This window comes from Myripristis murdjan, chromosome 24, assembly GCF_902150065.1.
Source record: "Myripristis murdjan chromosome 24, fMyrMur1.1, whole genome shotgun sequence".
In the NCBI taxonomy this organism is placed as follows: domain Eukaryota; kingdom Metazoa; phylum Chordata; class Actinopteri; order Holocentriformes; family Holocentridae; genus Myripristis; species Myripristis murdjan.
In genome coordinates, this window is record NC_044003.1 from 2,817,635 (window position 1) to 2,831,022 (window position 13,388).

General features: G+C 42.7%; 1 protein-coding gene across 1 annotated transcript in view; it reads left to right on the plus strand.

Annotated features, from left to right (window-relative positions):
- Positions 1-3,146: 3,146 nt before the first annotated feature.
- The window catches only part of LOC115356575 (NACHT, LRR and PYD domains-containing protein 12-like), an 82,985-nt gene continuing 72,743 nt past the window's right edge, over positions 3,147-13,388 (plus strand). Inside the window, exons 1-3 of the mRNA XM_030047789.1 lie at positions 3,147-3,276; positions 7,666-9,436; positions 9,542-9,715. Coding sequence (XP_029903649.1) covers positions 3,147-3,276; positions 7,666-9,436; positions 9,542-9,715 — 2,075 coding nt within the window. The remainder of the gene's footprint in view (positions 3,277-7,665; positions 9,437-9,541; positions 9,716-13,388) is intronic.

Genomic DNA, 13,388 nt, shown 5'->3' on the forward strand with positions numbered 1-13,388 from the left:
TGATATAATATCACTGTAGTGTGAACATTTTCCATTTTCCATAAATTTCACCCAAAGCCAAATATCCCTAACTTTTTGTGAGTAGTGTATATATATATATATATATATATATATATATATATATATATATATTTTTTTTTTTTTTTTTTTTTTTTTTTTTTTTTCTCTTATGTAATGTGACATTTTTCTGATTGTGTATGGTGTTAATATTGGTAATCTTGCTGTGGTCCTGAGAGATAGTCCAGTTGCATCAGGTGTCTTGGTCATGTAACTGTACTGTATATACCTTCAGAATATGTAACTGATTCCATAATACAAAAAAATTGCCTCTATGCATTCTTCCTTCCTCTGTGCACTTTATGTGCTCTGTGCATTCCCTCTGTGCACTGCCTTGTAGCCCGTCTGTCCTTTGGACCAGAACCAGATATACATTGCTTTGAATAAAAGTGTCACCAAATGTGACTGTAATTTTAATGTCAGTCACCTGCTGTTTAGACCTGAGGAGGATCCTGAGCAGACTGTAATATCGTCTTGTTTAATAAAGTAACTACAAGGTTGAGACGGTGTGTGGGATTCTCTTTATGATTTTGTGCCTTCTCTTTGTTCTTTTGCACAAATCTAGTTTTCCATGCCAGCTACATTCTCTGTGTGTGTAAAATCCATGGGGTTGTGACATCATCCCTGTTACAGCCTGTGATTTAAAACCTAGTGGTCACTAAAGGTGTTCCACAAGGATCTATCTTGGGCTCTATTTTATTCACAATTTTTATTAATGACATTGTTTTATCTCTGAGTGATTGTCAAGTTCATCTCTATGCAGATGATACTATTATCTACTGCATTGCAGATTCCGCATAGCTAGCTGTTGAGAACCTACAGCTCTCATTTAATGCCCTACAGAATGCACTTATTGATCTTAAATTGGTACTAAATGCTAAAAAAAAAAAAAAAAAAAAAAAAAACGAAATTCATGTTGTCCTCTCAGGCCAGCGGTATAGCTCACAACAACCTTTGTTTATCAACTAAAATGGATTTAGCATTGAAAGAGTTACAGAATACAAATATCTTGTAATCTAGCTCGATGATAAATTCACTTTTAAATTTCATATAGAAAATCTAGTGAGTAAACTGAGGCAAAAACTTGGGTTCTTATATAGGAACAAAACCAGCTTCCCAATGATTAGCAGAAAGAGGGTGGTGGAGGCAGTCTTTCTGTCCATTTTAGATTATGGAGATGTGGTCTACAGAGGCGCTTCTCCTTCCACCCTGCAGTCTATCACTCTGCTCTTAGATTTATCACTGGTGCAAAATATGATACTCACCACTGCATTCTTTATGATACAGTCGGTTGGCTGTCACTTAGCAAAAGGCACAACAAACACTGGTTTCAGTTTATTTTTAAAGCCTTAATTGGTAAGCAACCTCTCTACATCACATCCTTACTGTAATGGAAAACAGGTCCTCACCTGACCCGTCCCAATGACTTAATGTTTCTTAGAGTCCCCTGGGCTAGCTCAGAACTGAGGAAGACTGCCTTTTCTTATGCTGGGCCAAAATCCTGGAATGCTCTCTAAAGCACTTTAAAACTGGAAAGTCTACCTTCTTATGCTGAATTTAACTCTATTATCACTAGCCACTGTGTTTCTAATTGTAACTGCTTTAACTGAAGTCCAGGAACATCCATATTCTGCATATGCCAGTTTTATAACTTTATTAACTGTCTGTTATGTGTATTTCCTTTACTTTCCGTTTATTATGTGTATTTCCTGTCATTATAATGTATGATGTATATCTTACTTGTTGTTGATGTATTTTAAAGTGTAATCTTGGCGGCATTGTAAAAGAGTGAAACCTCAACTGTCTTCCGAGAAAAAATAAAGGTTTCAATCAATCAATCAATCTGTTATAGTTCTGCTCCTCTGCTCACCTCATGCAGTATTTTTCCATTCACCCCACCTCTTCTCCACTCTGACTGCCAGCCACACCCATTTCATCAAGGCAACTCTGCTCACCTGCTCCACTCAGCCTGCCACCTCGTCAGCCCAACTCCACTCACCTGCTTTCAATCACTGACTGGCTCAGTATAAAGACTCCTGCTCTCCACACACTCACTGCCAGATTGTTCTTCGCTCTCTCAATGCAAGACTCTCCAGCACTTTTTCCCGGACTGATTATCTGTTGCCGACCTTGCCTGCCTTTGACCAGCCTACCCTGCCTGAACCCTGGAAATTGCCTCAGCCTTCCGTCCCTGACCACGAGTTCTGCCTGCACCCTCCTGGTCGCTGTCTGCCTGTCCCTGTGGCTGTTTGGCAAGTTTCTGCCTCATTACAACAGTGTGAGTTTTCTGTTTGACTTGCCTGTTACCTGGACTGTGACTTTGATTGTGTTGCCACACTTATCCTGGAGTGTGCATCGTGTGGACCTTTTACCAGCTGGTTTTGTGATCCCTCATCTGGCTCTGGACCCACTGCCGCATCAGAGACATTTGTGTGCTGAACTGTTTACATTGCCTCTGCATTTGCATTTATCTGTTGGAACTACAACTCATTAAAAGTAACCTGCAACGATACCTGTGGTCTGCTGTGCTGCTATTGGGTCCTAAACACACCCGTAACACAATCATTGTTTGCACGTTTCTCTCTCAGATGTTGACTGGATCCACTGAATTCTGCTGCTGACCCAAATCATTATTTTGCCATTAAAAAGCCAACACAGAGACACACATTGCATATGACACAGCTAAGTGACCTTTGACCTTTACATTTGAGATTACAATTGCTCCAGCTGCTACTGAACCATAATATCACCTGGTTTGCAGGTATATACACTCCTGTACAAAATGGTAAAAGGATAAAGCAATATAAAATGACACTAATGGGTGGATTTAGTTGTGCTGCTGGATGTGCTCTGTGTGTGATGTGAAGGGCTCAGGCCATGTTCATTCGTTTAAAAGTAACTGGAAGTGGTGGTGACCAGGTGTGTTGGGTTGCAGGTGATGTTTGTGGCTCCAACAGCGGGCCAGGAAGATGTCCCTGACTGCAGGAAGCTGGGTCCCAGTGATGTGCTGTGCCGTCTTGATGAGTGTTTGCAGTGCCCTCTGGTCCTTATTAGTGCAGTGGGCAAACCACGCTGTGATGCAGTACGTGATGACACGCTCCACAGAGCACCTGTACAAGTTTACCTGTAGGTTCTGGGGCAGACCGGCTCTCCTCAGCTTCCCCAGGAGAAAGACACTCTGGTGCCTTGCTGATGACGGTGGTTGCGTGCAAGGCCCAAGTGAGGTCTTCAGTGAAGTTCACAATCAGGAATTTGAAACTGGAAACATTCTCCACTGCTACACTGTCGATGTAATCTGGGTTGTAACTTCATCCCATCCACGTCTACACCCTCTGTGTTAATGTGCTGTGAGATTCTGTGCTGATAAACAGGATCCCATACTGTGATTTTTATTTCCTTTTTATTATTTATTGTAATGAATTATTAATTTGCGACATTGAAGACAGACTCCTTATGATCTGATGTTTTATGTCTTCGGCTCCATGTTCTGTTTTATTGACTGACTCACTGAGATGTTTTATTGAAATGGCAGATTTAGAAAAACAACAGAAACGTTCACTGAAAACAATATGTGCTCTTCTAGCTCCTGCTGCGAAGATCCTCCTGTGAAAGTGTAAGGTTTAGTTAGAATTAAGTTTTTCATTTGTTTATGTTTGTTTATTTATTTAAGAAGAGCCAGTGCACATTAACTAACATGAGCACTTGAGTCCATCATGTAAATCTGCCAGATTTAGGCCAAACAGGCTAATTTTCATCTGCAGGCAAGTTTTGCTAACTTGACTAAAGAAGCCTTGAAGATGCTGATGGTGTCAGATTACAGGCTGTCAGGCAGGGGAAGTGACTGAAGTGAACGGACCAATGAGGACGCAGCATTCCTGCTGCCAGCCGCCAGCTCACCCGACCTGTCCAACCTGCAGAGAGAGAGGAAGAGTGTGTGTGTGTGTGTGTGTGTGTGTGTGTGTATCAAAGTAACTGGTTCATGATGTAAAAATGTAATAAAACACAGTTCTGTATTTTTCACAACAAAAGCACAATGTAACCGTGTATTTGCTTTGAAATTAAAATTCATTTGTATTTGTTTCCAAGACATTAAATGAACTCGCCTCTCATTGGCTGAACCAACTGTCAATCAAGGAGGAGCTGTGCCACACCAGCCTGTCATGTGGCCTAAATGCTGCTTTAAGATCACATATTAATGTCATGTTTCACAACTTTGATACTCAAGTTAGGCGGCACGGTGGTGCAGTGGTTAGCACTGTCGCCTCACAATAAGAAGGTCCTGGGTTCAATTCCCACCCAAGGTCCTTTCTGTGTGGAGTTTGCATGTTCTCCCCGTGTCTGTGTGGGTTTCCTCTGGACACTCCCACCGTCCAAAGACATGCAGGTTAGGTGAATAGGAGAAGCTAAATTGCCCCTAGGTGTGAGTGTGTGTGTGAATGTCAGTGTTTGTCTGTCTGCCCTGTGATGGACTGGCGACCTGTCCAGGGTGTTTCCCTGCCTTCGCCCTATGAGCGCTGGGATTGGCTCCAGCACCCGCCCGCGACCCTAGTGAGGATAATGAATGATACTCAAGTTATGAGGAAATGACATCAGCCTCTGATCAAAAGCACACACACACTCAGGACTGTCTCAGGAGAGTCAGCAGCGTCTTCTCTCTCTGTGTTTCCTCTCCAGGTGAAGCTGAAAGTCTCTTGGATTTGATGTGGATGTGACTCAGCAGGTAAAGAGCCGACCAGGGATCATTAGAGATGTTTGATGAACAGACTCCTACATTGTGTTTCAGAGCTGGAGGACTGAGAGCAGACTGGGACCACAAGGAGCTGGGAAGTCTTTCTAAACCTGATTTCTGTGATTCCAGATGTAAATATTGATCATGTCTTAATTTTCAACATTGATGTCTGACACTGAGAATGAAATCATCTCTGTCTAAATTCTTTAAAATGTTGAATGTGTTTTTTCTTGGTGACAGAAGTCAGAGTCAGGTAGAATGTAATCTCAACTCTTCATAGATGAAATATGCACAGAGTTGCAGAACCAGTCTGACAGCTCGGATCAACTTGACTGAAGAGAGAAAAACACTGTTGCACAATTTTTACTCCTAGGCCTATTATTTGAGTCCTAACCCTATGAAACTAGAAAAAAAAAAAAAAAGAAAATTAGCACAAAATGACTAATCAGTTACAAGAACAATATATAGAGGAAAAAAGTTTTAAAAAATTATAAACATATCAGAAAAGAAAAGAATTTCCAGGAAATTAGTCAAAAAGAAGATCCAAGACAAAGACTTACATTTATTATAGATGAATATTTTTATTATAGATGAAAAAAAAATAAAAAATTTTTCTGACAAATTTACTCCTAGAAAAGTAAAAATACACAAAGTGAATTTTACTGAGTCTGTGAAATAAAACTTTTCTGCCTGTCAGTTGTTGTCAGTCCATGTGTGAAGAGTCCCAGAGGATTCAAAGTCCTCTGTAGATGAAGCTGCTCAGTGGGTTTGATGTAAAGGGCGGCTGCTCTGAGTGTTACGTCCACTCTGTATATGTGACATGGTGCTGACAGGAAGACAGCACACATCCTGTCATGGAAAGCTTGTTGTCATCAATCAGCCGCTGTGTTTGTGTCAAGGTGTTGGCTCTGCTATGGAACCGGCTGGGAAGAGGAAGAGGAGGTTCCCCGCCTCTAGAACCACTCTGTCTGGAGAACATGACAGCCCCACCAAAGCTAAGAGGTAAGACGAGGATCTCTGACTGTCCATGACTGTTCTCCATCTCAGAACTCAGCAGGCAAATCAGCACAGCAGCATTATTCACAGGAAAAGCTCTGTGTGTGTTGTGTTGAAGGCCTGAACCTGAACCTGAACCTGAACCTGGACCTGGACCTGAACCTGAGCCCAGCTGTGTGTCCATGAAGAGTGATGAGTCTATGGGTCATCCTATTCAATTCAAACACAGATGGCACCCTGTGGATCATGGGTAATTATTTCAAACTGATGATGAAACAGATGTTTTCTGTTTTCAGATTCACAGTCATGACATACAGAATTGGTTCCAACCTTCAGACTCTGTTGACTAGGTTTCCTCTTTCAAAACAACATTTAATGTGTGTGTGTGTGTGTGTGTGTGTGTGTGTGTCCTCCACAGAGTCCACCAGCAGAGCTCAGAGGTTCCCAGTGCTCAGTCTGCCCAGCAGCATCAAACAGACCTGGCCTCCATATTTATGGTGTGTAAATGTACAACAACATACCAACTGAAAAACAACCATTCTGCTCAGAATCGTCTCCGTGCTGCTCTCTTTACATCTTTCAGCCTCTTTGACCTGGATTTGATTTGGTGTTTTGTGTCCAGATTTTAATGTGGAAGTCTGATTCTTTTATTTTTCTGTTGCAGCTGCTGGAGGAGAACATGGTCACCTTTGTGAAGAAGGAGCTGAAAAACCTCCACAGGTCTCTGAGGCCAGATTACCCAGAATGCTTAGAGAGGCAGAGGGAGGATGAGGAGGTGTTGGACGGTGAGGAGGAAGAGCAGAGGTGGAGCAGCAGAGAGGCTTTTCTGCAGATCACACTGCACTTCCTGAGGAGAATGAAGCAGGAGGAGCTGGCTGAGCGTCTGCAGAGCAGTAAGAGGCTTTCAACTCCTTTAACAGGATGGAAAGGAGGAATGATGGAAAATGGAAATGTTTGTATTTCTACCCTCTGCTGTAAATACAGACATTTCTAAAACAAGATCTTATCATTCCAGATTGGAAGTGAAATGAGCACAATCCCCACAGATCACCTAGTTGATTTTTTCACCAAATGTTGTGTACTTTCTTTTCAAAGATACAGTAACTAAACAGATTTTCTGTTATACATTTTATTTCATGTCTTTGTCTAATTTAAAACATACTTTCACTAGGCAGTAAATAAGCTGTTTTAATTTTAGTAAGGGACTATTATAATTAGTAGAATAAACCGCTCCTTCATGTCTGTGCTTTCTATCAAACATATTCCTTGGTTCTAAAATGCTAAATGTTTGTACCCTGATGTCCACCTTCAGTTGCACTCGCAAAATATAGGAATGAAAAAAAAATTAATAAGAATTATTATTTTTTTGCATGCAATGCCATTAATGCCACTACAAACCTTTTTTAAATCAAGAAATTCATTCTTGCTTCATGCGCTGACCGATATACCCGTACGAGTAAATACGGCCCGGTAAGGACTGCCTCGCGGACCGAGGCTTAGGGACCGCAGCCATAAACCATCGATTCAGTTATATCAGCCTGTGACACTTTTTACACATTATCATTTTTCTCAGTGGGCAGTTTTCCACTTCCTGCTTGCCTGGCGAAAAGTTCTTCCTGTTTTTTGTCGTCATGTCCCGCTGAATTCTCCAGGACAGCAGCAGCAGCACTCCAGCTGAGGCAGCACTGGGTTGTTTGTTAAACTGTGAACTTAATTCTCCCCAAATCCTCATCAGATTGTGCAGCTCTTTGTTTGTTTCTTCAGACTGTTGTGTGGCTAACAGCTTAAAGGGGCCAACAGATACATGTCCCAGGAAATGTTCACATGTTTCACATTTAATACAACATCCATTTGTTGATGTTATTTGTTATTTGTTCATTCAGGAACTCTCGCAGGGTGCCAACGTGAACTCAGATCTGACTTGAAGAAGAAGTTTCAGTGTTTGTTTGAGGGGATTGCTAAAGCAGGAAACCCAACACCTCTGAATCAGATCTACACAGAGCTGTACATCACAGAGGGAGAGAGTGGAGAGCTCAATGAGGAACATGAGGTCAGACAGATTGAAACAGCATCCAGGAAATCAGCCAGACCAGAAACCCCAATCAAATGTGAAGACATCTTTAAACCTTTACCTGGAAGAGATCAACTAATCAGAACAGTGATGACAAAGGGAGTGGCTGGCATTGGGAAAACAGTCTTAACACAGAAGTTCACTCTGGACTGGGCTGAACACAAAGCCAACCAGCATGTCCACTTCACATTTCCATTCACCTTCAGAGAGCTGAATCTGCTGAGAGGGAAAAAGTTGAGCTTGGTGGAACTTCTTCATCACTTCTTCACTGAGACCAAAGAAGCAGGAATCAGCGGGTTTGAGCAGTTCCAGGTTGTGTTGATCTTTGACGGTCTGGATGAGTGTCGACTTCCTCTGGACTTCAAGAACAACCAGATCCTGACTGATGTTACAGAGTCCACCTCAGTGGACGTTCTGCTGACAAACCTCATCAAGGGGAACCTGCTTCCCTCTGCTCACCTCTGGATAACCACACGACCCGCAGCGGCCAATCATATCCCTCCTGAATGTGTTGGCATGGTGACAGAGGTGAGAGGCTTCACTGACCCACAGAAGGAGGAATACTTCAGGAAGAGATTCAGAGATGAGGAGCAGGCCAGCAGAATCATCTCCCACATCAAGACGTCACGAAGCCTCCACATCATGTGCCACATCCCAGTCTTCTGCTGGATCACTGCTACAGTTCTGGAGGACGTGTTGAAAACCAGTGAGGGAGGAGACCTGCCCAAGACCCTGACTGAGATGTACATCCACTTCCTGGTGGTTCAGTCCAAAGTGCAGAACGTCAAGTATCATGGGAAAACTGAAACAGATCCACTCTGGACTCCAGAGACCAGGGAGATGATCCTGTCTCTGGGAAAACTGGCTTTTGAGCAGCTGGAGAAAGGCAACCTCATCTTCTATGAAGCAGACCTGGCAGAGTGTGGCATTGATATCAGAGCAGCCTCAGTGTACTCAGGAGTGTTCACACAGATCTTTAAAGAGGAGCGTGGGCTGTACCAGGACAAGGTTTTCTGCTTCGTCCATCTGAGCCTGCAGGAGTTTCTGGCTGCTGTTCATGTCTTTGTGACATTCATCAACTCTGGAGTCAATCTGCTGTCAGAAGAACAATCAACGTCCCAACTACAACACCTCTACCAGAGTGCTGTGGACAAGGCCTTACAGAGTCCAAATGGACACCTGGACTTGTTCCTGCGCTTCCTCCTGGGTCTTTCACTGCAGACCAATCAGACTCTCCTACGAGGCCTGCTGACACAGACAGGAAGTAGCTCACAGACCAATCAGGAAACAGTCCAGTTCATCAAGGAGAAGATCAGGGACAATCCCTCTCCAGAGAGAAGCATCAACCTGTTCCACTGTCTGAATGAGCTGAATGACCATTCTCTAGTGGAGGAGATCCAACAGTACCTGAGATCAGGACGTCTCTCCACAGACAAACTCTGTCCTGCTCAGTGGTCAGCTCTGGTCTTCATCTTACTGTCATCAGAAGAAGATCTGGAGGTGTTTGACCTGAAGAAATACTCTGCTTCAGAGGAGGCTCTTCTGGGACTGCTGCCACTAGTCAAAGCCTCCAAGAAATCTGTGTAGGTTCAGAGATAGCTTGCTATATTTAATACATAACACATTCTTATCTCCAGAAGAGAAAACTAGGTGTAATATTACTGTTTGCGTCTTTATTTCGTCTTCAGGCTGAGTGTGTGTAATCTGTCAGAGAGAAGCTGTGCAGCTCTGGCCTCAGTTCTCAGCTCCCAGTCCTCTAGTCTGAGAGAGCTGGACCTGAGTAACAATCACCTGCAGGATTCAGGAGTTAAGCTGCTCTCTGCTGGACTGGAGAGTCCACACTGCAGACTGGAGACTCTCAGGTAATGTCCATTTACAGTGATTGACTGATTTGTCACTTTTCACACTAAGGTCCATTCACTCAAAGCAGTTTGTCTCAGCTCAGTGATCCTGAATCTGCAAAGTGTAACCATATAAGATCCATATCAGGATCATCTCTTCAGTGTTTTTGTCTTCATCCCTTCTTGCCCTGCTGTGAAACAGAGGCCTGTACGTCACCGTGTCGGTCGCTCAGCAGTTAGGTCCAGAGCAGCAAATCTCCAAAGCTTTGTGGAGGATCACCATGAAACTTGGTGACAACATTCATATTTCCTGCAGCATGGATTGTCCCAGTTTGGGTGACAGCTGGAAAATCCTTCCCAAGGATTTTTCCCAAGTACTCATTCCTGAAATTTCTGCTGCCATCAATGTGACAGTGGATTGACTGCTATGCTAACAACAAAATTAGTGAACAATTGCTGCTGTGTTATGATCATTGGCACACTTAAGAAATAATAATATTACATTTTGTACCTTTGAATCCTGATTTACACGCAGCTTCATCTCACTGATCAGATTCCTAAGCTGTGTAGGTTTTTGTGAAAACACAAAGTAGATGATGTGGTGGACTGATTGTGTTTGTGATGGTGTGCAGGCTGTCAGGCTGTCTGCTCACACAGGAAGGCTGTGCTTCTCTGGCCTCAGCTCTGAGCTCCAACCCCTCCCATATGAGAGAGCTGGACCTGAGCTACAATCATCCAGGAGACTCAGGAGTGAAGCTGCTCTCTGCTGGACTGGAGGATCCAACCTGGAGACTGGAGGCTCTCAGGTATGGAGAGACACACACAATGTCTTACAGAGGCCTGAGGAATATTGTTTCATGTTGAATGGTGGATATGAGTGACGTGGTCTGCTAAATCCTTCATAGGGAAGGTTATTTACTGCCCATGTTTCCATCATCAAAGAGAATCTGCTGCTCTGACTCTGTTTCTTCCTCCAGGGTGGACCATGGTGGAGAGCAGTGGTTGAAACCAGGTCTGAGGAAGTGTAAGTGTGGATTTAGTTTGACTCCTGAACACAAAGCAGCAAACAGTCAGCTGTTTAGATGCTGCAGCTGCAGTTTCTGCTGTTTTTCTCCAATATCCATAGAGTCAAAACAGTGACAACACTCACATAAACACTTGATCGTTTTTTTAAACCATCTTTGCATTTCCATTTTTTCAGAGACAATAAAAGCAGATATAGTTTTAAAAAGTACACAGAAAAATGGTCAAAATGAAATCCAAGCTCTTCAAAAAGTTAACCCAAAAGTCCAAACTTTTATAATTTTACAATATAATTTTACACTGGGGCCTTAAATCCTCTGGGACCTCATTTATAAACATTGCATACGCACAAAACGGGGCCTGAAATTGGCGTACGCCGCTTTCCACGCAAAGGTTATGATTTATAAAAAAAAAACTTGATGGAAAAATGTGCGGTCCTCCACGTAAATTCTGAACCATCCGTAAACCTACGCACATCTTGGAGACAAGGGGAATTTGGCGACGCAGAGGGTGAATTGAATCCAAACTGCATCATGATTCGCCTCACACATTTATTTACACTCTATATCAAACGTTCATTGTAAACCCACTTCATCACAAACATTCCAAACAGCAGTGATATTTGTGCTTGAGGCAAGCAGTCTAATTGCTGTAAACATAAATACCGTGGTGACACTCGTGCGTATTGCTGGCGTCTTGGTAAGTCAATAATAATAATAATAATAATAATAATAATAATAATAATAATAAAACTTATTGTAGAAATTCTAACCATTCAAGCCTGACGTACTGATGCACTTTTCCGCTATAGCCTGCAGTCTGCAGCCTGCCAGTAGCTACTGGCTCTTAACCCCCTTTCCAAACCCCCAGAGCGCGTTTAAGAAGACAGCAATAAGGCTCCGTTTTTAACAAATTCTTTTAATGTGTTTGCTATCTCAGACATAACATCAGACACACATTAGACATAAGTATTCTAATTTCTTTAAGTTCGTCAGCTATGGCACTCATCGCCCTAAGCGTCTTCCTCTGATTTTGCAGAACAGCGTCGGTCAGCACCCGGCCACTGGCAAACACACCGTGCGCTCGGGGCGCACTAGTGCCGGATCCTCGGCGCCTATGGCCCCCTCGCCCGGACTCTCCTCACTGGGTCTTATTTTAGCCTCCACCTTCAAATCCGACCTTTTTTCTTTTCTTTTTTTTTTTTTTTTTTAACAGCGGTAACGTGTTTCCACTCTCCACACTTCCTCTTATTTGTAACGCCACGACTGTGGCTGCCAAATAACATACACGTTCTCCTCTCCACCTCACCCACAAGCACCTCCATTTCCGTATTTGTAAAATTCCGTTTTTTCCGCCTTTCTCTCGCAGGTTGCCGTGATTAACCCTAACACACCATTGGTCAGCTGGATCATTTACATATTCATCAACATTCATGAGGTGCTTTGCATTGGCCATTTATGGTTGAATGTGGGCGTGTAGTGGGCGGAGGATGAGACGCAATCTTGTCCACAAACCTTCAGGTGGACTGTGATTTATTAAGGGAAATTGCTTGCAGATGTGCGTACGCATGGCTTTATAAGTCTGGATTTTTTTGGCCGTACGCCATTTTCAGCTTTTGGGCGTACGTACACTTTTAGTATGGATCCTACGCAAAGTTTTATAAATGAGGCCCCCGGACTGTCAGGAATAAAAGGCTTGATGAGGACAAAGTCATTGATCACAACAGTAACACTTTTGCTGAACATTTTCTTCTGACCTCATGGTTTTGACAACATAAATATTAGTTGAAGAAAGAGAGAAATAGGAGAAATGTGCTAAATCAAATGAGAAAACTTTATTATTATTGAAGAAAAAAAACAAAACAAATCTTTGAAGCACTGCAGCAGCTGGTCTTTTCCCTCTTTAACAGCTTCTTCTGTCCACTAAATTAAACAAACCTGACAACCAATTACAGTTGTTTGCTGTTATTTTGAATTAAAATTATGCATGAAGCATTTTGTGAATAAATGTTACAGCAAGGGAATAAAACTTATAACAATAATATTAATAGAAAAACAATTGCATCTCTTTTATTTGATCTTTATTATCCATTATTGTAATGGTAAAGAAATTCATAAAGTATAAATGTAGTTTAGTTTGTGTATAAATGGCTCTTACAGATGTAAAGTGAATTTCCACAGCAGTTTGTGACGTCCATTCATTCAGATCCTGCTGTGAATGAAGAGGACGGCTGTTACTAAATCAGCAGATAATAACTACAGCAGGTCTGTTGTGTCTTGTTCTCTCCATCAGATTCCTGTGAACTCAAACTGGACATAAACACAGCTCACAGAAACCTCGTCCTGTCTGAGGACAACAGGAAGGTGATGCACGTAAGAGAGGAGCAGCCATATCCTGATCACCCAGAGAGGTTTCACTGCTGGAGACAGATCCTGTGTAGAGATGGTCTGACTGGTCGCTGCTATTGGGAGGTCGAGAAGAAAGGAAGAGTTTATATGGCAGTGACTTACAGGGGAATCAGTAGGAGAGGAAACAGTGATGACTCTGCACTTGGCAGGAATGACAAGTCCTGGAGTCTGATCTGCCATGATGGTGGTTTCACTGCCAGACACAATAACAGATATACAAACAGCCGTGCCCCCCCCCACCTCTAACAGAGTGGCAGTGTATC